The 22,381-nt window shown below is 40.6% G+C and overlaps 1 protein-coding gene across 4 annotated transcripts; it reads left to right on the forward strand.

Moving 5' to 3' along the window:
- Positions 1–2,034: 2,034 nt before the first annotated feature.
- LOC144987276 (uncharacterized) lies at positions 2,035–21,811 on the forward strand. 4 transcript variants are annotated; one of them, XM_078936603.1, is made up of 3 exons: positions 2,035–3,137; positions 6,756–6,892; positions 18,058–21,811. In XM_078936603.1, exon 3 carries the CDS (start codon positions 18,075–18,077, stop codon positions 19,767–19,769), a length of 1,695 nt encoding a protein of 564 aa, XP_078792729.1. In that variant the 5' UTR covers positions 2,035–3,137; positions 6,756–6,892; positions 18,058–18,074; the 3' UTR covers positions 19,770–21,811. The 4 variants fall into 4 exon arrangements, 3 of the variants coding, with proteins under 3 accessions (XP_078792729.1, XP_078792727.1, XP_078792731.1); XM_078936601.1 differs by lacking the exon at positions 6,756–6,892; XM_078936605.1 differs by lacking the exons at positions 2,035–3,137; positions 6,756–6,892 and adding an exon at positions 13,312–15,264.
- Positions 21,812–22,381: the final 570 nt, after the last annotated feature.

Below are 22,381 nucleotides of genomic sequence, written 5' to 3' on the forward strand. Positions count from 1 at the left end.
CCTGAATCTGGGATTTGGAGCAAACAGTCAGAACAAAGGAGGTTTCCATTTCTTCTAAGCTCTGCCAGAAGAAAAGAGCTGAAGCTTGAAGCTGAAGCAGCATTTGCTCAGAGAATCTGTCCTCCAGACCAACAAGTCCCACCACAGCCTTGAAGACGTTTCCAGAAGCAGCAGCAGACTGTGTTCCCATGACGATGCTGAAGTCAGCTGCTGCTCTGCAGGAGAAAGTCTGCAGCTCCTCAGTCAGGAAGCTCTTTCAAGCTCGTGCACATCTGTCAGTGCAGCAGCAGAAAGCCTGTTTCCCTGCAGGAAGTCTGAGACTTTTCAAAGTAAGAGCCTCATGTTGGCAGAGATGGGTTGGATTCTTTGCTGCTCCAGTGTCTTTTGGATTCAGGATGAGTTCATGCAGATCTAGATATCCCACCATGATGATCATCCTTGAGGAATTTCAAAATAAAAGACGTACAAACACCACAATCACTGCTGGATGATAAATACATTTACTCTTTATTTTCTGTCAATAAATAATATTTATCAATAAATCCTTGATTGTAAATGATGGATCTAAAGTTGAAAAGAAGTCAAAGTGCTGACTCAGCACAGATCAAAGGAGACACAGATGATTTCCTGGAATGAAGAAAACATCAAACATCATGATGTGATCTGGAACTGAGCTGTTCTTCAGAAGATCCTCCCAAACATGGAAACTGTTGCTGCAACACGTGAAGGTTTGGTTCTGTTGCTAGTGAGATCTGATGGATCAGAACCAGACTTCTGTCAGCTGGAACTGGGGCTTCTTCCAGACCATGACATGTTGTTCAATAAAGTTCATTCCAAAGCGTGACTGATTCATGAAGTGGTTCCTTGAGCCGTGAGTTTTGCCAGCAGCAGGAATCCCTGAGAGTTAGGAGACAGTTTGTGGAGAGAGTTTGTAGATTTAGGAGAAAGCAACGTTTGAAATGAAACCAAAGTGTCCTAAACCAAAATCACTGAGCACATCTCAATGTTCCACAAACAGTCATTTTCCACAGTGGACCGTCACCACACACTTTACAAGACAGTTTTTCACAACTTTATGACAACAAATCCTGAAATTGTTCCATTCAAGGAAACATTGACTAATATTTGTATTGAAACTGTTTTCCATCTGTGTTTTCAAACCTGCATCAAGAATTAGCTCATGTTTATTGATTCACTTTCTTTGGAAGTTTGGCTTCTCTGATGAACCACCAGAGGGCGACAGAGAACTGTTGATATTATTAACACAACAGTCAAATAAATCAACATGAAACAAGAAAATAGTCCATTCTAGAGGCCACTCTGACATCATCATCATCAAAGACAGCGTTACCTAGCAACCATACCAAGACCATAGCAGCTATAGAGGGAAACACAACAAACCATCAACAGCGGTTAAAGCAGTCAGACGTTTGTTCTGCAGCTCAGCAAAAATCTCTGCTTTAGGTTTTGGGGAGAAAAACAAAGGAAAACACACGGAGAAGGATTCTGCAAAGGAAATCCCAAGTTCTATTGGTAAGTCAGCGTCCTGGAAACATGCTTTGTTGGTTCTGAAGTGGCATGAATGCAGACTTAGATTGGTTTGTTTCCTTGGATTCTTCAGATGGATTCAAGCTGTAAATGTTGTCAGCATAAAGCAAGTTTGGACTAAACTAAAGCAGAAAGTGGCTTTGAAGATGGTCAGGAGAAATGAGGGCTTTTTTCAGGAATTCTTGGAAGAGGAGGACTTCTCCAAACAACCAGAATCTAGGAGGAGGTTTTTTCAGCATTGAGATCAGGATTTAGCATGAGCTTCAATCCCATTTTTGTTCAATCCAAATGTTTACCGTCATATTCAGGAGTTCAACTCTGAAAGCCACCATGACATCATAGACATTAAAGACCCTGTTACCTAGCAACCACACACAACAAACTGTAGACTATTCAAACTGGACATTTTGGGGCAACAATTCTTTTCTAACTGCAGTTTTTATGAAAAATCCAAATGATGGAAACAGATTGTGTAAAGGAAATGAGGATCTATTGGTGAGTCACAGTCCTGGAAACATGAGTTGTGCTCTGATGAAGACGCCTGATCCAAATGTGGATTTTAATTTTAAAATTGTTCAAAATTTGATGACACTAAAAATAAACAAAGTAAATTGGATGGATAATCAGAATTACTTTATTTGATCCCATTCGTGGGAAATTTGTTGAATATATTTATATATATTATTTTTTTTTTATATTATAACTGTTTTTTTCCAAAAACCCTGAAAGGATTTGACGTCACTTTTCCTACCAATAGTTTATGTCGTAATTTACAGATAATTTCATATATCAGTTCGTGAGGACCTGTGTTGTCCAGGAAATATATTACTCTTCGTTTTCTTTCGGTTAAATAGAAGACCTTGGCTGCAGACGACCAACTGGCGACTAACATCAATAGCCGGAACCGGAAGTCACGTCCCGTTCCCCCTTCTCCATTTAGGTTGCTCCTTTTCTGATCGAAAAATATTAGTCACAGCATAATTGTGTTAATGAAAACTGCCACTTTCTGTTTTATTTGCCAGTAAAGTTGAAAAAAAAGCAATTTTCCCCCGCCATCGACTTCATTATGTGAGCGACAGACAACACTCCAGACCAGCTGGTGGCTCTAAAGCACCATGACGCTGTTAGCCAAACAAAGAAGAAGAACAGCACGAGGCGCTAGCAGCGTTAGCTTGTGTTGAGAGGTCAGCTGTGTTTAGTTGGGACGTTTGTGAGGTTTATGGACAGAAAGGTCGATACGTGGTTCGTGTGGGAACTCTCAGCATTTTCCAAAGTGTCGTAAATGAGTGAAGAAGTGTTGAACGGAAAGACAACGTGGATTGCTGTGATTGTGAGACTAGCAGATGATCGATCGGAGCTGCAGTGAAGAGGACGGCGGTGTTTGTGGGAGTTGGAGCTGAAGATCGGAGCAGGAACCATGTCTTCCCTTCAGTCTCTGAGATAGTTGATCAGCGAGCGACTAGCTGCTGCTGCTGAAGAAATCTGCAGACTCTGTGAAGGAACCATCGTCCAGTACGAGCAGGAGCTCTGTCGTCAGCGCAGACTGCTGGATGTCATCTGGAAACCACAGCTGCAGCTACACCACATAGGTATGTTAGCTTCAACAAAGGAAGAGAGAAGCCATTTGAGCTGTGACGTGTGTTTGTGGTGCGTGTTGATTCTTCTGCTCTCTAGCTGTGCGTTGCACAAAATAGTTCCCAAACAAAATAATGTTGTGATATTCATGGAAATCTAACAGCGCGAGTCCATGTTTCGTGTGTTACAGAGTGAGAACAGTAATATACCCCCCCCCCCCCCCCCCCCGACACAAAATCCTCCGGCTGGCGGCCGTGTCACGCACTCAAGAACGCACGCAGCTTGTAAATTAATAATTAGAACGCAGTAAATTTGTCGTATTTCCTCGCAAGACAGAAACTTCTTTTGTAGAATGAGGATGTGTGTGTGTTTCTGAAACAGCGCACGTGTGTAAGTAGAGTGCGCACGTGCCGCGTACTTCTAACCCTTGTGCTATCCTAGGCACTTTATTGGGAGTTGGGTCATCTAGACCCACTAGACAGTGCGCTGAACATTTTTTCTTCAATGATTGTGATCTTCACTGGTGTCCATGGATTCCATGAAATCTTTCCACCTTTATCCACCTTTGTCATGGTAGGGAGAACACGTCAATGTAAGGGTGGGGTCATCTAAGATAGCACAAGGGCTAAGAGACAGTGACAGCAGTGCCGCCGCACAGGTGGGTTCAATGAGGAGAGAAGGAGAAGAGTGATAAAAGGTTTCCCATAGAAACCCTTGAAGTCTGTTGAAGTCTGAACACAGGACTAGCAGAGAAAGTAAATTATCGGCAAAGATGAATGTGTTTACCATGTTTATTATAGTTCCAATCACGCACCATATGCAAAACTTTCAAAAAAAAAAAGTTTAAAAAAAAGATGCGGTGATGACCTCATTACACCGCGGTTCACCCTAATCACATGACTTAAGGTGCTTTTGTGCACTTATTTTGCTGTCAGCATGTTACCGTTCAGCCTCAGGCTTCAGACCGTAGTCAGAAACCGCTGTTATTTCCGGTCCGGTCCCGGACGGGACGCAAACGGTAACTAATCAAGCGGGACACCGTTGCTATGGAACAGGCTAGAAGCCGTTTATTTCTTTGCGTGTGTGTGTGTGAGCGCGAGCGCGGAGCGGGGGAGAGTCGGAGAACCGTAAATTAAAAACAAAGTGTTTCCCCCAAAAGTTTTGGAGTCTTTCTTAACACACTCTGGAGGCTGAGGGTTCTGAACGGGAAAGTGAACCCCCGAAGGAGAATCCGCCTTTGGCCCTGGAGAAAATCTCCCGTGCATTTCTGACCACGGTCGGAAAAAGAGAAGTCATCGCGCAGGAAAGGTTCAACACTTGGATCAAACACTTATTTCAAAACTGATCAAACTTTTTCCTCTCCCTTCTGGAGCGCCCAAGGCAACGCCTCCTTTGTTGCTGCGCTGCCTCCATGACAACCGCAGTCACAAAAGTCCGAAAGAGGTCCGCGTAAGGTGGAAATTCTGCTATGTAGTCCTCAGAACGTCTACGTTTGATAGTTTCAGCATTGCATAGTGTAAATGCAAAAATCGGATACGGGTCAATTTTAAAAGATGATGTAAGCGGGTCGTCAAAGAAATCGGATATAGTCAGAAATTCGGATATGGGCATCAAGACCTGCAGTGTAAATGCAGCCCAGTGACAGTGTTATTAGATCTGTCATGAGATAAATTCTTTGTGCGATAATCAGTCACTACCCGTTATTAAGTAATTTAATGAATCTATTTTTAATCTAACCCCGTGAATGAGTGCACACGAGTGTTGCACATGTTTTTGACTGCACAGCTGTTTTTTTTGGTTACGCCAGTCATTTAGCATCTAATGAATGAAATGATTGAGATTTCACTCTGGTGTTATTGGTTCATTGATGAGGCTTGCTGTTGTTGAGAAAATATATTTAAGTATTTCTATTTCATTCCAGAAACCAAGCAAACGAGCTCCGGCTGGCTGCGGTGTGAGCTATGTTTGTCCAGCTGGCCGTGGGCGAGCTCCGAAGCTCTGGCCTTGGAGCTCTTTTGTTTGTCATGAAGGCATCCGGGCATCTGGCCGGCAGACTGAGGGCGTCTGCAGTATTGGGTGTTGTACTTTAGGGTTGAGCAGGAATATTAATATTCAGGACGTGCTGAGGTAACTTGTCTTTTATGAACATACTCGTTAGGAGTTAGCAATAACTTTACATCTGAGGGCTACATGCTACGTATTCCATCATGCATCATTCATGTCCCATAATGCATATTGATCAATCAAAGTGTCCCTTAACTGTGGTGCATTCAAATACAACAGAATAAATGTACAGTCAGGTCCATAAATATTGGGACAGCGACTCATTGTCAGCATTTTTGGATTTGAAATGAAACAAACAAGATGTGTTCCTCCACGGCTAATGTTTTTAGCACGTATTAGCCTGATGCTAACCCTTCTTGCTGCCAAGAAAGCAGCACTGGCCGCACAGATTAAAAAAATTATGAGCGAGCAGGTCCTTAATAATAATCATAACTAATAAAAGCACATTTAGAATATAGTCTACTGCAGCTTCCCACTGATGTTGCTGTTCCACAACAGCTATAGCCCCATGAACGGCTCTAGCAGATTTCACCATGCTAAACTTTGGCGTTTGCCGGTTGGACTAACACACACTGACATCATCGCTCCGCCTCCCTCCTGTAAATGCTAACTGAAATTGTGTTTTGCAACACTATTCGCAGGGTGGATGTGAAAACGAAAATGCAATCCCCTCTTTGCATTTGTGTTTTAATTATGACACAGAAGAAGCAATTTTTAAGTAGAAAATGAAAAAGCAATTCTCTTAATTTATTATAATTTTCAAGTTAGACATGTCTAACTGAATTTTGCTACACATTTACAAGAGAACTTTTTGAAAATTAAATGTCAAATACTATTTTCATTATCATTTTAATTAAGTGACAAAATGAGTGGTGTAGAAGAAGAACAAGAAGAAGCGGTTTAGTGGATTTCTTTTTCTTGTTACTTTTGAGTCAACAAATGCAGCTTCATTTTGAAAATCAAAAAAGCATTTCCAGTTTTTTTTTTTTTTTTTTAAATTATTGTACACAAATGCTTCCATAGAGAATATTGCCCGAAACACTTCAGAACTCATCCTTCTGCTTTTGCCAGCAGCAACATAATCATTAAATACAAGAGAACCAGTTCCATTAGCAGCCATACATGCCCACGCCATGACATTACCACCACCATGCTTCACTGATGAGATTGTATGCTTTGGATCATGAGCAGTTCCTTTCCTTCTCCATTCTCTTCTCTTTCCATGACTCTGGTACAAGTTGATCTTGGTCTCATCTGTCCATAGGATGTTGTTTCAGAACTGTGAAGACTGTTTTAGATGTTGTTTGGCCAACTCTAGTCTGGCCTTCCTGTTTTTGAGGCTCACTAAGGTTTTACATCTAGTGATAAACCCTCTGTTTAGGGAGTTTTCTTCACCAGGAACAGAATTATTCCTTCATCCATCACAGTTGTTTTCGGTGGTCTCCCGGGTCGTTTGGCGTTGCTGAGCTCCCCTGTGCGTTCTTTCTTTTTAAGAATGTTCCAAACAGTCATTTTGGTCACACCTAATATTTTTGCTATCTCTCTCATGGTTTTCCTTTGTTTTTCAGCCTAATGATGCCTTGATTCACTGATAGTGACAGCTCTTATTCCAAATGCTTACACCACACTTCAAAAACTCTGGACCTTTTATCTACGGAGCCTGTGATCTGAAATACTCCATTACTGACCAAAGTAACTACTGTTAGTAAGTACTGTTACTATGTAATTCATTACCCCCAACACTGTTTATTAGTTAGTAGTCAAACCACGAGGAGCTGTCTAAAAGGGGTCTATGCTAAAAAGCATAGACTATATCATCACTGGACAGTAGAGCACCCCGCCCCTCAGCCCCCGGGTTCCAAATAGGAAGTAGCTGCTGTCTATAAATAAACATGCAGCTGTGACTCATTCTAAATAGAATTACCATTCTTGCTGTGAAACATTTTTCTTAATATAATAAAGTTTTTTTTTTCTCTAGTGCTAGTTATTCAAGTTATAAATTGACCAATCAGATGCCCCGGTAAAAGGTGTGGTGCCCACTGGCCCCACCTCGAATGTTTGATTGACAGCTTCTTCTGAGCAGCTTTCAGTGATGGGAACTAGCTTATCATGATTGGCAACTGGTTGCCCTAAAAACGTGACTCAGACCGCCTGACTAATCACTGTTTCCTGGCTCAAAATGGCAATTGGATTTGTTGTTATTATTGTCAACAAAGATTATATCAGAACATTATGTTGTTGGCTTCGGTATCTTTTAGAGCTGTTAAGCATTTTGGACCAATCATGTATGGAGTCCCAAACTGTTCATAATTGAATAAATAAATATGACCTCATGCAAATACACAATCACAATAAATCTCTCATCAATATATCAAAAAATCATGAAATTGTGAAAGATCTACAGAAACTCAGATCTCCAAATCAATATTTTCCTAAGTATCTTTTTTATTTCATGTTGCTGTTTTTCAGAATGACTTATTTATTTCATAATGAGCCCAGGGGTTGACATAGCCCAGAAATTTGCACTGGCCCACAGGGCCAGTAGTTTTTGAAACTTACTGGCCCTGCCTGAAAGTTACTGGCCCGACACCGCGCATAGCGGGACCCGCCGCTTCGCAGGTGCTTGCAACTTTAGGGGGGTCCGGGGGCATGCCCCCCCGGAAACTATTAATATGGTGCAATTTGGTGCATTCTGGTGACATCACTTATTTCTACACTTTTCAATGACTGAAAATAGACCATATCAAACTTAAATCTGCTCTAGTCTGTTTCAGATGTTTTGAAGAGAGCACTGCAGTGTAGTAGGTAACACTAGTTCAGAAGTTTTCATGGTGCTTTTAACGGCAAATATCGCAATAAATCATAAACCTTAAATGTGTTAAAACAATCTAATGGCAGCTTGAACCATTTAACGAATCAAATAAATCCCTCAATGCATTTGACCAATCGGATGGACGCCTTCACATTGTTGACCAATCAGATGGAGCCCTGTTATGTTAGATGTTTGTAACCTATGTCAACGTGGGTCATTTGGAGTATAATTTTTAAACTGGGAATGGTTATTTGGTTATTTTGCTGTTTGTTTATATACCGCAAATTATATCGTTATCGCAATTTTAATCTCTGATATCGCATATCGCGAGTTTTCCTCATATTGTGCAGGTCTAACTGAGATCATTCAGCTAACTAGAAATACTTACTGCTTACAGTGTTGTAAAGAAAAACAAAATTAAGTAGTTTAACATTCTACTGCATTTGAGTCTGAGATTCAGGTATTTGGAGTTGCCTTTGATTCTTTGACATTCAGCTTAAAGCTTAGTGCATACAGTTTCATCTTCAATGCATTCATTAAATATCTTGCTGTCCATACTACTAATTAATAACTACTAACATATTCCTATCTATTCCTGCCATGTCTTCCACATCTCTGACATGCTTCAGTCTCTCTTCAGTGACGGTGTCGGATTTATAATCAAATGTAATAATAACCCACTGGCTTGTGCCTTCGTTGTTGCTGTTTAACATTGTTTTGTATTGAATTGTTACATTCAATAAAGTTTGAAAAAAAAAGTAGTGAGCGCGTGCCGCGTGGTGCTCGGCAGTGAAAGCCGCACGCGCGCAGGCGGGAGAGAAGGAGAAGTGATCAAAGGTTTCCCATAGAAACCCTTGAAGTCTGAACACAGGACTAGCAGAAAAACTAAATTATGAAGACGAGGTAAATCTACACGTTTTCGCAAAATTTACTTTATTGAAGAAGGTGAAGAATATGTAAACCGTTAGATGTTTTAGTGGCCCGAGCGGACAAGTGAAAAGTAAAGTCTTGTGGTCCGCACTGCTCGAAAAACAGGACCGGGCCAGCGGACAAATGGCTATGTCGAGCCCTGGAGCCTTTTCAGCAGAATTGACAATCAAACCAGAAAAGGCGGAGACACATTTGTGATTGGCTACTCCTTTACTCAGACATAAGCAGCACCCTGACTACATTGATGGAAGATGCATCAGTGAACGTGACGGTGCAAAGCATGCACCTCAACACTAGGGGGGAGTATGCACCTCAACACATCCACAGTGTTACCAGATTTGGTCGATTTTTGGTTCTAAATTTGCGGATAAAAATGGGCTATTGAAGGTTTTAAGGTTGGTTCTGCGTTTATTTTTTTCTCATGAAAATATAGTAGCGGACTACGTTGGGCTGGGAGGCTGTTGGAATCAAAGAGTCATATCAGTAGAGGAGACACGCCCATTTTAGAAGCCTGGCCGATGGTGGCGGAGCGCGACGCCATCTTGGTGAGGTCGACAACACCCACATGACAATGATTTCTATTGCTTTTAGAGGTGTCTAAGGCCGCCTTTACACTGCAGGTCTTGATGCTCATATCCGATTTTCTGACTATATCCGATTTTTTTTTTTTGACGACTCGCTTACATCATCTTTTAAAAGTGACCCGTATCTGATTTTTGCATTTACACTATACAATGCTGAAACTATCAAACGTAGACGTTCTGAGGACTACGTAGCAGCATTTCCGCATTCCGCGGACATCCTTCAGACTAGGCCTGGTCGATAAATCGATCAAATGAATTAATTCGAATTTTTTGTTACGGGCGATTTCAAAAATAACTAAATCGAGTTTTTATTGGCGCATTTTTGGCTCCCCAGAGCTTCCGTAGCGTTAGTGTCACACGGTGACACGCGACAATCGGCACACAAAGCAGCTAGCGACAGCAGGGCTACCGGTGACAGTGGGAAGTTTGTTCCCAACAAAGGAATAAAATCATCTGTTGTTCGGAACTGGTCTGGGTTTACTGTTACAGACGTGGAGGAATAGACCCCCCACCCTGCCTAAAGCCCATCGGAGTCAAAGGCTACGTTCACACTGCAGGCTGAAACGACCCAATTCCGAATTTTTTGCCCCTAAGCGGCCCAATTCCGATCTTTTCATGACAGTCTGAACGACACAGATCCGATATTTTCAATTGCGACCCAGGCCCCGTGGGTTTGCCGTCCTGATTCCGAATTGTAGCCGTGCTTTTCAATTGCGACCGCCGTCTGACCGGCCAGGCGACTTGATTCCGAACAGTACGTCATCGACACGCAACAAATGTCATCATTTTGCGTTGAAGTAGGCGGGAACGAGAACGTAAACATCAACCATGGTGGACGATGCTGCTGAGACCAGTCAGTGGAAGGGAAGGGAGGTCACTGATTGGATTAATATTTGGGCTGATCGCTCTTTTCAGGCCAAACTCGGGGGCTCTTATCGCAACTGGACGGTTTTTGAAAAAAATTCCAGCTAAATGGCAGAGCGTGGTGTTGAACCTTTCCCGCGATAACTTTTTTTTCTTTCTCCCCTTTCCGACCGTGCTCAAGCGCGGGGGACCCGAGGCGATCATCCTCCTCCTCCCTGTTCTGATCCTTAGATTCTCCAGAATGGGTTAATAAAGAGTCCATAGCATTTAATCTTGGGGAAACCTTCTTCTATTACCGTCATCCTGACCGTGACTCCTGCTGCTTCATGATCATCATCATCTCCGTGGATAAGACGGGGTTTATTAATTTAATTAAAAACTTTAATTAAAAACCCCAGATATGAGCTGTATTGATAATCCTTTAGAAAACGGTGCTACTCTAGACTTAATCTAATCTAATAAATCTAAATTAGACAAAAACAAGACAAAAGTTATATAAAACAAGACACAATTATTTAAACACAAGTCCAAAAAGGGAGTAAGAAGAAAAATCTTATACTTAACTTTGATTCCAAGAGCGTGTTCATTTATTTATTATTCATCCCAGAAATGGGAGTTACATTTGTCTTGGGTTTGATTAAATAAAAGCAACATTTGCTTGAACTTGTCTGCCCTTTGTACTTATTGCTTTCCTTAAGAAGGGTGGGGGGGGGAAAATCGGGAAAAAATCGGAAATCGAATTAAAAAAAATAAAATCGGAGATTTTTAGGCCATATCGCCCAGCCCTACTTCAGACTTTTGTGACTGCGGTTGTCATGGAGGCAAAGCGGCGACGGAAGGAGGCGTTGCCTTGGGCGCTCCTGAGGGGATGCACGGGGGAGGAAAAGAAGGAGGGTTTCTCGGCTCTCTCTGAGTTTTGAATGAGAAGTGTTTGCAGACGTGATGTACTAACAGTTTGATCCAAGTGTTGAACCTTTCCTGCGCGATGACTTCTCTTTTCCGACCATGGTCAGAAATGCACGGGAGATTTTCACACAAAAGCACCTTAATAAGTCATGTGATCTCAGTTGGTGGCGTCCTGAATAGACGTCACTGACGTTCGACTCGCATTTACTGGGGAATATCCGATTTGTCTGCTTACATGGCACACGCAAATGCACGTATCCGATTTGTTTCCGATTTATTTCCACATATGAGAGAGGGGCCTGTATCCGATCTGAGAAAAACGGAATCCATGCGCTTTTGTCCTGCTTACACGTTCACCGATCATATCCGATCTGTGCCACAAGAGAGGAAAAAAATCGGAATTGGGTCACTTGAACTATGCAGTGTAAAGGCGGCCTAAGTAGCTTTTATATACTATATATATATTTTAAATTCATATATTTTTATACATATATGTAAATATATTATATTTATATATATAATATATATATATAGAGACATCATTTGTTGTTGTTAAAGAAGAGAAACAGTCAGCCTTAAAAGCTCAAACTTCAATGAAAATGCAGTGTTGCAGGATTTCTAACAAATAAAAAAATATTACAAAGAATTTAAAAAAAATTGTAAACATTTAGGAGTTTTAGACCTCTTTGACATGTAAGATCCACTTTTTCCTTAAGTCTGAATCCATTGGAAACCTGCAAGAAAAGTTCAGTCTCTGAATGTTTAAATCTATATTACTATAATAGCCTAGTATGCTGTATACAAGTTTAGCAAAATAAAATGTACATTTATGTCGACAGCAAATTATACGTACATCATGCAGCATGTTGATAACATCCCTGCAGCATCAGGAATGTCAACATGTGTATGATTAATGAAACCCCTGCAGCATTAAAAGAAAAAAAATTATAGTACTTACCTGTGAAAGGATATACCTTCCTCCTTCATGGACTCAGTTCTCTGATTTTGGCAGTTGAAACCCGCACAATGAACTGGTATTATGCAAAAAATGTGTTCACAGGCATGCACTGCAGCAGTAACTTGACCTCACCAAGATGGCGGTGCTCTCCTCCCATCACTTGATGTCTCCTCTAGTGATATAACTCGTTGTTTGGAATGCCTCTAATCTTCTATGTACTGGAGCTCTGTGAACGCACCAGGACGTGTGTTTTTCCATCTCTCTCTGGCTGAGTTTGAAAGCTTGCTGTCCCGCTTTAACCCCAGAGGGAACAATAAAACCAGTGGACCTGATTTATTGTTTATTATTAATTATTGTCTCCATGAAAATAAAAAATATCATAAGGTTCAGGAGTCCGGAGCAGGCCAGGTCTGCTGGCTGGAGCCGGGAAAACAGATGTGACGACAGACTGGATCTGTGAGCACAAACAGCGGAGCTGTGTTAGCTACAGAGTAGAGAAGAGCTCTGAGAGAATAGCATGAGGATTTTCAGATAAAAACTGTGCAATTTCTAATGCAAAAAAACAACATTTTGCATTGTCATTTATTGGTGTGTCATGATTTTCCAAATCCTCAATTCGATTGCATTTTCGATTCTAAGGTCACTGTTCGATTCGATTCTCGATTTTTACATTTATTCTTTTTAAAGCCCAGATTGTCATTTTTTAAACTAGACTTTAATGCAATATAATATCTGACCTTTGTTTGCAATGTACCACACTACATTGTCAAATTTAAAACTTTAATTGACAACATAATGTAATAATAACTTATACAGGGGTTGACATAGCCCAGAAATTTGCACTGGCCCACAGGGCCAGTAGTTTTTGAAAGTAACTGGCCCTGCCTGAAAGTTACTGGCCCGACACCGCGCACAGCGGGACCCGCCGCTCCGCAGGTGCTTGCAACTTTAGGGGGATCCGGGGGCATGTCCCCCCCCCCCCCCGGAAAATGTTAATATGGTGCAATTTGGTGCATTCTGGTGACATCTAGCACTTATTTCTACACTTTTCAATGACTGAAAATAGAGCATATCAAACTTAAATCTGCTCTACTCTGTTTCAGATGTTTTGAAGAGAGCACTACAGTGTAGTAGTAACACTAGTTAAGAAGTTTTCATGCTGCTTCTAATCACTGCTATTTCACATTTGTTCCTAATCAATAGTTAAGAAGTTTCATTTACTTTTCTGCTCTGACTGCCTTGAGGTTCTGCTTTTTGTTACTGTTGCAAAGTTACATTTACTATTTAGATCCTTAATTAAATTAAATAAAATTAAATTACTGAGATCATTCAGCTAACTAGAAATAGTTACTTCTTACAGTGTTGTAAAGAAAAACAAAATGAAGTAGTTTGACATTATACTGCATTTGAGTCTGAGATTCAGGTATTTGGAGTTGCCTTTGATTCTTTGACATTCAGCTTAAAGCTTAGTGCATACAGTTTCATCTTCAATGCAATCATTAAATATCTTGCTGGCCATACTACTAATTCCACCCATTACTCCATGTAACATATTCCTATCTATTCCTGCCATGTCTTCCACATCTCACATGCTTCAGTCTCTGAACAGTAGCCACGTTTAAATGGGCAAAAGTAATCGGAATGAACGCCTGATCGGAAGGAAAATGCGTCATGTAAACACACCGTTCGGAATACTCTGCCCCGATCAGACTCGTTCAGATCTAAATTTCTTTCCTATGGAGATAGGTGGGTCATACCGATTGTTTATCCGATCGTGGAGCGTGTAAACGGTTCATTCCGACCGTGTGTCACTACTGCTCTGGGTTACGTCATGCATAGACGGTGTTTCGCTGAGAGAAAGCTTTGGAGCTCATATGGGACTGGCCAGCTGCTCTGCGGAGGCCCCGTGAAAAGCGCCGCTCTGCTCTCGCCCCGCTGGCGAGGGAGATGTGGGGGAGGAGCTCTTCGTGACCCAGCACCCGAGCTCTGCGTCCCGTTTCGGGTGCCTGTGGACCGAGTGAACCATGTCTCAGAGTCTGAGCAGAGCAGCCAGATTTTTTAATGTGTGTTTGAGGGGAGGGTGCTTTCTTACGCGTGCGTTTTGTTGTATGTAATATGTGGGAGACATGGATCCGTCCCGTCGCTCTGGGTTAGCGGCTGCCGGCTTTAGGAGAACCGCGTCTGAGAAGAGCATGGACCGCCAGCACACACATTGGCTTTGGGGCGGTGTGTGCTCAGAGCACAAATGCCTCTTGGTGCTAAGAAACCGTTGAAACAAACACAAGGATTTGTGTTTCCAGTTGTGTCCCGACAAAATAAAGACTGATGTTATTCCCAGACATTTACGTGCAGCCAAGATGCAGATTACAGCTTTTCCCGCATGGTCCTGGATTTTGTGTCAATCAAAAGGCTAATGTTGTTAGCGCGTGTTAGCCTTCCAGCTCTGTTTCATTCACAAAAACGCACTGATCACATAGATTAAATATAACGATGAGCGAACAGACACTTCATAATATTCATGACATTGATAAAAGCACGTTTGGAAGATTGTCTCGTATTACGGAGCTGCAGCACATGCTGTCTGTCTGTGGCAGCGGTTTGTTTACAACGGGACCTAGTTTGGCATCCGGGTAATTTTACACTACTGCGCATGCCCAGATGATTCATTCCGACTGAAAGTGTGAGCCATGGGAACGTTTGTTCTAATCGGAAAAAGGTTTTCTGTGCCCGTGTGCACGGGTGAATTTTAACCCGACCATTGATCCGATCAAGATATTCTGCCCATGTAACCGCGGCTACTGATGCCAAGCTGCTGATGGAAAAGTTTCATCAACCAGGAAGTGAAGTTGGTTCCCAGGTCTGTCAGAATTTCATCAGGTATTCCTACCCTGGAGAAAAACTGAATTAACGCTCTCATGACTGCAGGAGCTGTAATGGTGTGCCGGGGAAAAGCTTCTAGGAACCGTGTAGCATAATCAGAGACCACCAGGATTTACTCGTGACTCGGGATGGGTATTGTTAAGGTTACTACTACTCTTATTGATACTGCTTATCGATCCGGCATTTTAACGGTAGTCTTATTGATACTTTTTGAGGACGAAAAATAAACAAATAAATAAAAAATGGCAAATTATGAACACAAAGTGTTTTATTTTGTCATTATGTAACAGCATTGTTTTTTAACAAAACATTTGACTTTATACATGAGAATGTTCCAATAAAAACATGGAATGCACATGGATGTGCTAGACCAGGGGTCTGCAACCTGAACCTCTCTAAGAGCCATTTGGATCAGTTTCCCACTGAGATGAAAGCACAGGGAGCCACAACACTAGATGTGTTAGAAAAAAGGTTTTTGCCGATAAATAATGATAGTTCATTTGACAATACTTGTATTGATTCAAAATGCTGTCAGGATATTTATTTTATTATTTGTATTCTTTATGAGAGTGATCTTTCCTTTGATCTTTTGTCCATTTTTCACAACCTTCAATAGACTTTTCTGTCTGTCAAGCACCAGAGCAAAGATGAGTGGGATGATGGAAACAAATTCACTTTGATGTAGACTCCTTTTTATTTATTTTCTTGAAATCCATTTAACCCAAATCATTACATTAATTTTATGGATGACAACTATGTTTTAATAGGAAGCAGCTGTTAGTTTGTTGGTTGTGGTCTGGAATCATACGGTCATCGTAGCAGCAAGTTGACAGTGGGGGCGCCCTGACGCAAATTTAATTCGTTTTAAGCGAAAATGGGTGATCTTAGTCTAAGGGGATGAAAGGATTTTTTTATTTTTTTGGGCGCTCACCTGTCCCCTGCGAGATCGCCACCAACTCTGTCGGCTTTCACAGCTGCAGACACGCTCACTCAGTGTGCTTATGATGCTCTCTTCCTTCTGCCTGCTCGGTACTACCTGACGGTGTTAAAGGCACGACGACCCTCTGAGAACATGGTGGTTATTTTACAAAAACACAGAGAGCCGCAGCATTTTGGACCGTTTAGCTCTTTCCGCCATCCTAAAACTTTGGCAGCGTTCCTGTGCGCGCCCCCCGCATACTGTCTAAACAACAGCCCCGCCCCCCGTGCACACAAATAGTCAGACAGACCTCTCCTCTTCAGAGAGAATAGCGAAACTAATATAAACATTAATTAAAGCAAAATTGACTGACTTGTAGAGTTAATTATGGCAGATAACGTTTATATCTTGTGGGACCCAAAAAAAGCAACTTCTCCAGTACCGATAGCAGAACCGTTGAGGTACTGCTGATATTGCTGATGTTCTCACTGTTTGGCCTCACCATCCCTCCCAGTGGCATCTTTTGGCTTTAGGTGGCACTCAAAGTGTTATGTATCAGTTTAGCTTTCGCCTGTCATATCAGTCATGTTTTCGACTACATTTCTCAGAAGTCCTGTGCTGGACTTGGTGTAATCCTATGGGCTCCCCTTTGTTTTGCATCTTCTTGGTGTTTTCTCTGTGTTCTATTTTCCTCCATTATCACCAGTCTTTTGCATTTCTCTGGTCGCGACTTGTATTCGAATCTAGAATTCCGCTTTGTTTAAGTAAGACATATGGTCCTATGACCATTTAGTATTATTTCTGCCATGGATCTCTGGTTTATTGATGCATGCCACTATGTCATCCCTTGTGTTTGTGCAGCACGTCCTTAATTCAATCTTTGGTTGTATAATTAAGAATTTGTCTCTGTTGGGCCACCTGAATTTTGCTATGTGCATTTTTCCCCACGGCCATCTTGTTTTCTTGTTCTGGGTAGCTCAGTCCTTGACCTCCGTGTTCCTGTTGTTCTGGATGTTTGTCTTTTTTTTGGTCTCTAATTCTCGATGCTATGAGTGGTTTTGTTATGACGCTGACTGTTTGGATCTTTGGTCTCCCTCCACTTGTTTTCTGATGGTCAATCCTCTCCCGTCATAATTCCGCTGAGACTTTGAGGGCTGCGTCACTTCTCACGATTTGCGCAGCTGCACTGTGTCCTGTGCGTCTGTTCCTCTTTGAGTAATTATGAAAAAGAGAATTTCTGCATGTTCTGCTGCAGCTAATCATATATCTGTGTTATCTTTTCACCAGTACAGAGTTCCCTCGTTTTATTGCAGGAGTTTCGTTGTAAACATAACCGTGATCGCTGAAATCCAAGGAGTCTGATTACAGAAGTTTATGGCAGTAAAACTCCTCACTGACTAAATATACTTTTCTCAGACAGACATGAACATTTTCATCCTTTTCTCTTGTTTGAAATCTCAAACTTTCATGGAAATTAAGTCCAGGATCTTAGAATAAAAACAAAGATCTGATGGATCAAAGATTTCTGTATATCTGAAGAGCTCCGCGTTTCTGTACAGGAGACACGGCACGGACTGAGGAGATTGATTGACAGGGTCTCCAGCCAATCAGGACACAGAACAGGGTGCTGTTTAAAAAACGCAGCATAATCGCTCTAAAAAAATAAACTAAACCGGTAAAGACGAACTGCGACGTAGAAAGAGAAGACTCTCTTCTGTTATGTTTGACAGGAATTTTAGAGGGTTTCAGGTTGGAGCACAGACTGCAGAAGGGGGAAATAAAATGTCACTTCTTGATCATGTGGGCAGATAAAAAAACACGGGCCTCTGATATTGTTCAGTGGGCCTGACCAAACATGGGGGCAAGCCGGATTAAGCCCACGGGCCGTAGTTTGCCCACCCCTGAACTAGTGTGAAATATATGACTGAGCAGTTTTCGACTTTTATTGGTGTTTGCCAATACACAAATTCATTTAAAAGTATAAAAAGGGCTTTTTCTTATGTTTGTATTCCTGCAGCACTCCCCCAGCATTGGATGACTGAAGAGGAAGATCAATGCAACCAGCAGAGGAACTTTAAAGTGGAACAGGAAGAACCGGAACATCCACAGACTAAAGAGGAACCAGGGGAAGTCTTCATCAGTCAGGATGAAGATCAGATTGATCTGAAGCAGGAGACTGATACCTTGATGGAGATTCCTACTTATGAGGAAGATGAGAACAGTGAAGCAGATCTAAACAATCAGCAGAGGAACTTCAGAGTGGAACATGAGGAACCAGAACCTTCACAAACTGAAGAGGAACAAGGGGAGCAACAATTTCAACAGATTAAAGAGGAACCAGAACCACCACAGATTAAAGAGGAATCAGGGGAACTCTGCATCAGTCAAGATGAAGATCAGCTTGATCTGAAGCAGGAGACTGATACCTTGATGGAGATTCCTACTTTTGAGGAAGATGAGAACAGTGAAACAGATCTAAACAATCAACAGAGCTTTAATGTAACTGATAGTCATGATGGAGGAAACCAACATGAAGAATCAACATCAACTACAGATGCAGAGACAGACCCACAGAACAGAGATCAGAGGAAGAGGAGGGACAGAAGTCATGTCCAAACTGGGTCTGATGAAAGATATTGTGCATCTAAAAAATGTGGTAAAAAGTTTAGTGGGCGGCCTCAGTTGAAATTTCACATGAGAACTCAAACAGGAAGGAAGACATTTTCTTGTAAAAACTGTGAAAAAAGTTTCAGTTATAAATTTAATCTCAAAAAACACAGGACAACTCACACAGGAGAAAAGCCTTTTTCTTGTAAAGAATGTAAAAAAAGTTTTAGTCAAATATCTCATCTCAAAACACACATGAGAACTCACACAGGAGAGAAGCCTTTTTCTTGTAAAGAATGTGATGCAAGTTTTAGTCACAGATCTAGTCTAGAAACGCACATGAGAACTCACACAGGAGAGAAGCCTTTTTCTTGTAAAGAATGTAAAAAAAGTTTTAGTCAAATATCTCATCTCAAAACACACATGAGAACTCACACAGGAGAGAAGCCTTTTTCTTGTAAAGAATGTGATGCAAGTTTTAGTCACAGATCTAGTCTAGAAACGCACATGAGAACTCACACAGGAGAGAAGCCTTTTTCTTGTAAAGAATGTAAAAAAAGTTTTAGTCAATTATCTAGTCTCAAATTACACATGAGAACTCACACAGGAGAAAAGCCTTTTACTTGTAAAGAATGTGATAAAAGTTTTAGTCAATTATCTCATCTCAAAACACACATGAGAACTCACACAGGAGAGAAGCCTTTTTCTTGTAAAGAATGTGATGCAAGTTTTAGTCACAAATCTAGTCTAGAAACGCACATGAATGCTCACACAGGAGAAAAGCCTTTTTCTTGTAAAGAATGTAAAAAAAGTTTTAATCAATTATCTAGTCTCAAATTACACATGAGAACTCACACAGGAGAAAAGCCTTTTACTTGTAAAGAATGTGATAAAAGTTTTAGTCACAGATCTAGTCTAAAAATACACATGAGAACTCACACAGGAGAAAAGCATTTTTCTTATAAAGAATGTGATAGAAGTTTTAGTCGTATACATCATCTCAAATCACACATGAGAACTCACACAGGAGAAAAGCCTTTCCCTTGCAATAAATGTGATGCCAGTTTTAGTCGAATACCTCTTCTAAAAACACACATGAAAACTCATACAGGTGAGAGATAGTTTTTATGGCTGATTAATGGCTCAGTCATAAATATAATCTAGTAAAATACATTAGAACTCACACAGGTGAGAAGCTTTTCTTTTTTAACGAAAACATTTTTTTATAAAGGATTTACAGAAAAATTTCAACTACGAAAACAGAAAAACATAGAGCAGAAAACTTGTACAGTATATGGGAAAATATTGTGAAAAAGCCATTTGGTCGTTTTTTATTTTTTTTATTTTTGTTTTTAAAAGAAAGAACTTTTTTTGTTTATATACAAAAAAGAAAAATGTTGGAATATTTCAAGCCTTAGTTTAATTTAGTGAATTTATTGTATAAGTTTAAATAAAACGATGAGGAAAAAAGAACATTCTAACAAATTTTTATGTCAAAAACATTTAGTGATCATGTTTAACCCTTGTGCTATCCTAGACACTTTACCATTGGGAGTTGGGTCATCTAGACCCACTAGACAGTGCCCTGAACAATTTTTCTTCAATGATTTGTGATCTTAACTGGTGTCCATGGATTACATGAAATCTTTCCACCTTTATCCACCTTTGTCATGGTAGGGAGAACACGTCAATGCAAGGATGGGGTCATCTAAGATAGCACAAGGGTTACAACGTGTGTTGTGTCCTTCCTGCCAGCGACTGCTTTGGTATTGGAGGGGTAAATTATCTCAGTCAGACTGGTGGACTGGTTGTATTCTGCACCATCCCATATTGCCAAAATTGCCTAAATCTTTTTCAGTGACTACCCCCAAGCTGGTGGCCTCAATGACACAGAGCATTGATGTAGTAATTCAGTTCAAAGGAGGCATTAACTACATTTTGTCCTGCCATTGTTTTTTTTTTTTATTATTTTAGACAAAACTTATTTAGTTGACCATTGTTGTATTTTCTGATAAGACAATGTTTATGTTGTCAAAGTGTGTACATTATTATGAGAAATGTTTTGTAAACATCTTTGATTTTTTGTCATATTTTCATTGTTTTAGGCTAAAAGAAGGGACTTCAGTTTTTAATTTGTCAAGGCATGTGAGCTAGTAACCATTGAGTGAAAAAAGATTCTTTTAAATCCACTAACTAATGGAATCACCATGAATAAGCAAATTCTGCAGCTCAGAAAAGCGGCTTGAATATGCAATGTTTTAAAACATAAAGTGTTGCAGAACTTTTAGGATGGAGAAACTGTGGAGAACATTTTCATGTGAATCATCTTTTAAGCTGTTTGTTCCCTTTTGGGGTCATGAAGGCAGGGGACATCCTGCATCCAGTCTGTCACAGGGCCCATGCACTCTCACATTCACATCTAGGGACAATTTAGACCAACCAATCGATCTATGAAGCATGTTTGGGATGGAAGCTGGAGTCCCCAGAGAAAACTCACACATGCACAGGGACAAACATGCAAACTCTACTGTTTTCAGATCCTCCAACCAGGACTTGAACCGAGGGTCTTCTTGCTTTGAGACAAGAGCGCTAACCACTGCACCACCGTGCAACGTGACAAGACTGAGGTTTATGTTTTTGTTGTTTATGTTACTGCTGAACGTAACCAGAATGTTGATGGAAACTTGTTTGAAGTAACAAACCCCATTTCTTTCTTTCTATATAAATCTTTGTGTTTGTATCACTTTTGTTTATTTTGATCTTTGGTTCTAAATGAGGCTGATTTAATACATATAGTTTAAACTTTTTCATACATCCTGTAAAAATACATACCTATAGTAACTGTACAAACATATTCTATTAAAAAGCAAGAATCGTGTTTCGGTCTGTGAAACGTTGAGCTTAATTCATGAATTGAATTGGATCGCCACCTAAGGAACGATCCATAGTCTTAGTAGAACCGCATCTCTACCATTTAGTGAGGAAAGGATTTTCCTAAAAATTTATTCAAGAAGATTTGGATAAAGAACCAGACTGGTGTTTGTGTCTGGTGTTCTTGTGATTCATATTTTCTAGTAGACATTAGAACTGTTCCTCTGTTCTTTTTGGTTCTCAGTGTTCTGTTCCAATCTTTACTGTGAATAATAAAGTGGACGTGAACATCAGTCAGAAGTGTGGAGTCTTTCCCACAGTGTGGGTTTCTGCTGTTTGTTGGTTCTCTGCTGGTTCCAAAGCTGGACTCTGTTCCAAAAAAGTTCAGGGTAAATTAATTGATGTTCCACACTTGGTTCCAAATATGCATGGAACTTTAAATATGAAGGACTGCATTCACTGTGAAACAATTATTTATTCAAAGACGTGAGCATAAAATGACTTTTAAGGAGAATAAATGTTAAAACTTTTAGACCAAATGGAGACTGAAGCATTTTTCTTTTTAAATATCTGTGAAAAATATCACATTTATCTAAAAATCAGAATCACACTTTAGAACAACTGTTTTTCCTGTTTTTATTGGACTAATGTTCACCATCTGCTTAGCAGAAATATTTAATGTTGACAGGGCTCCAGACTAACTTTTTTCACTAGGAGCACAGTGGCCCCCAACTGAAAATTTTAGGGGCACAACCAGAAAATTTAGGGGCGCATACCGTAAATCAATATTCTAACCCAATCTAATTTCCACTGTACTATTAATAAATACTTTAATGATAGATGCAGAAATTGCTGTTTCAAAT

Source organism: Oryzias latipes, chromosome 2 (genome assembly GCF_053564925.1).
Source record: "Oryzias latipes strain Hd-rR chromosome 2, Olatipes_Hd-rR_3.1".
Lineage (NCBI taxonomy): Eukaryota > Metazoa > Chordata > Actinopteri > Beloniformes > Adrianichthyidae > Oryzias > Oryzias latipes.

Excerpts from the sequence above, each read along its gene's own strand:
- LOC144987276 (XM_078936603.1), top strand. The coding sequence starts at position 18,075 with ATGACTGAAGAGGAAGATCAATGCAACCAGCAGAGGAACTTTAAAGTG.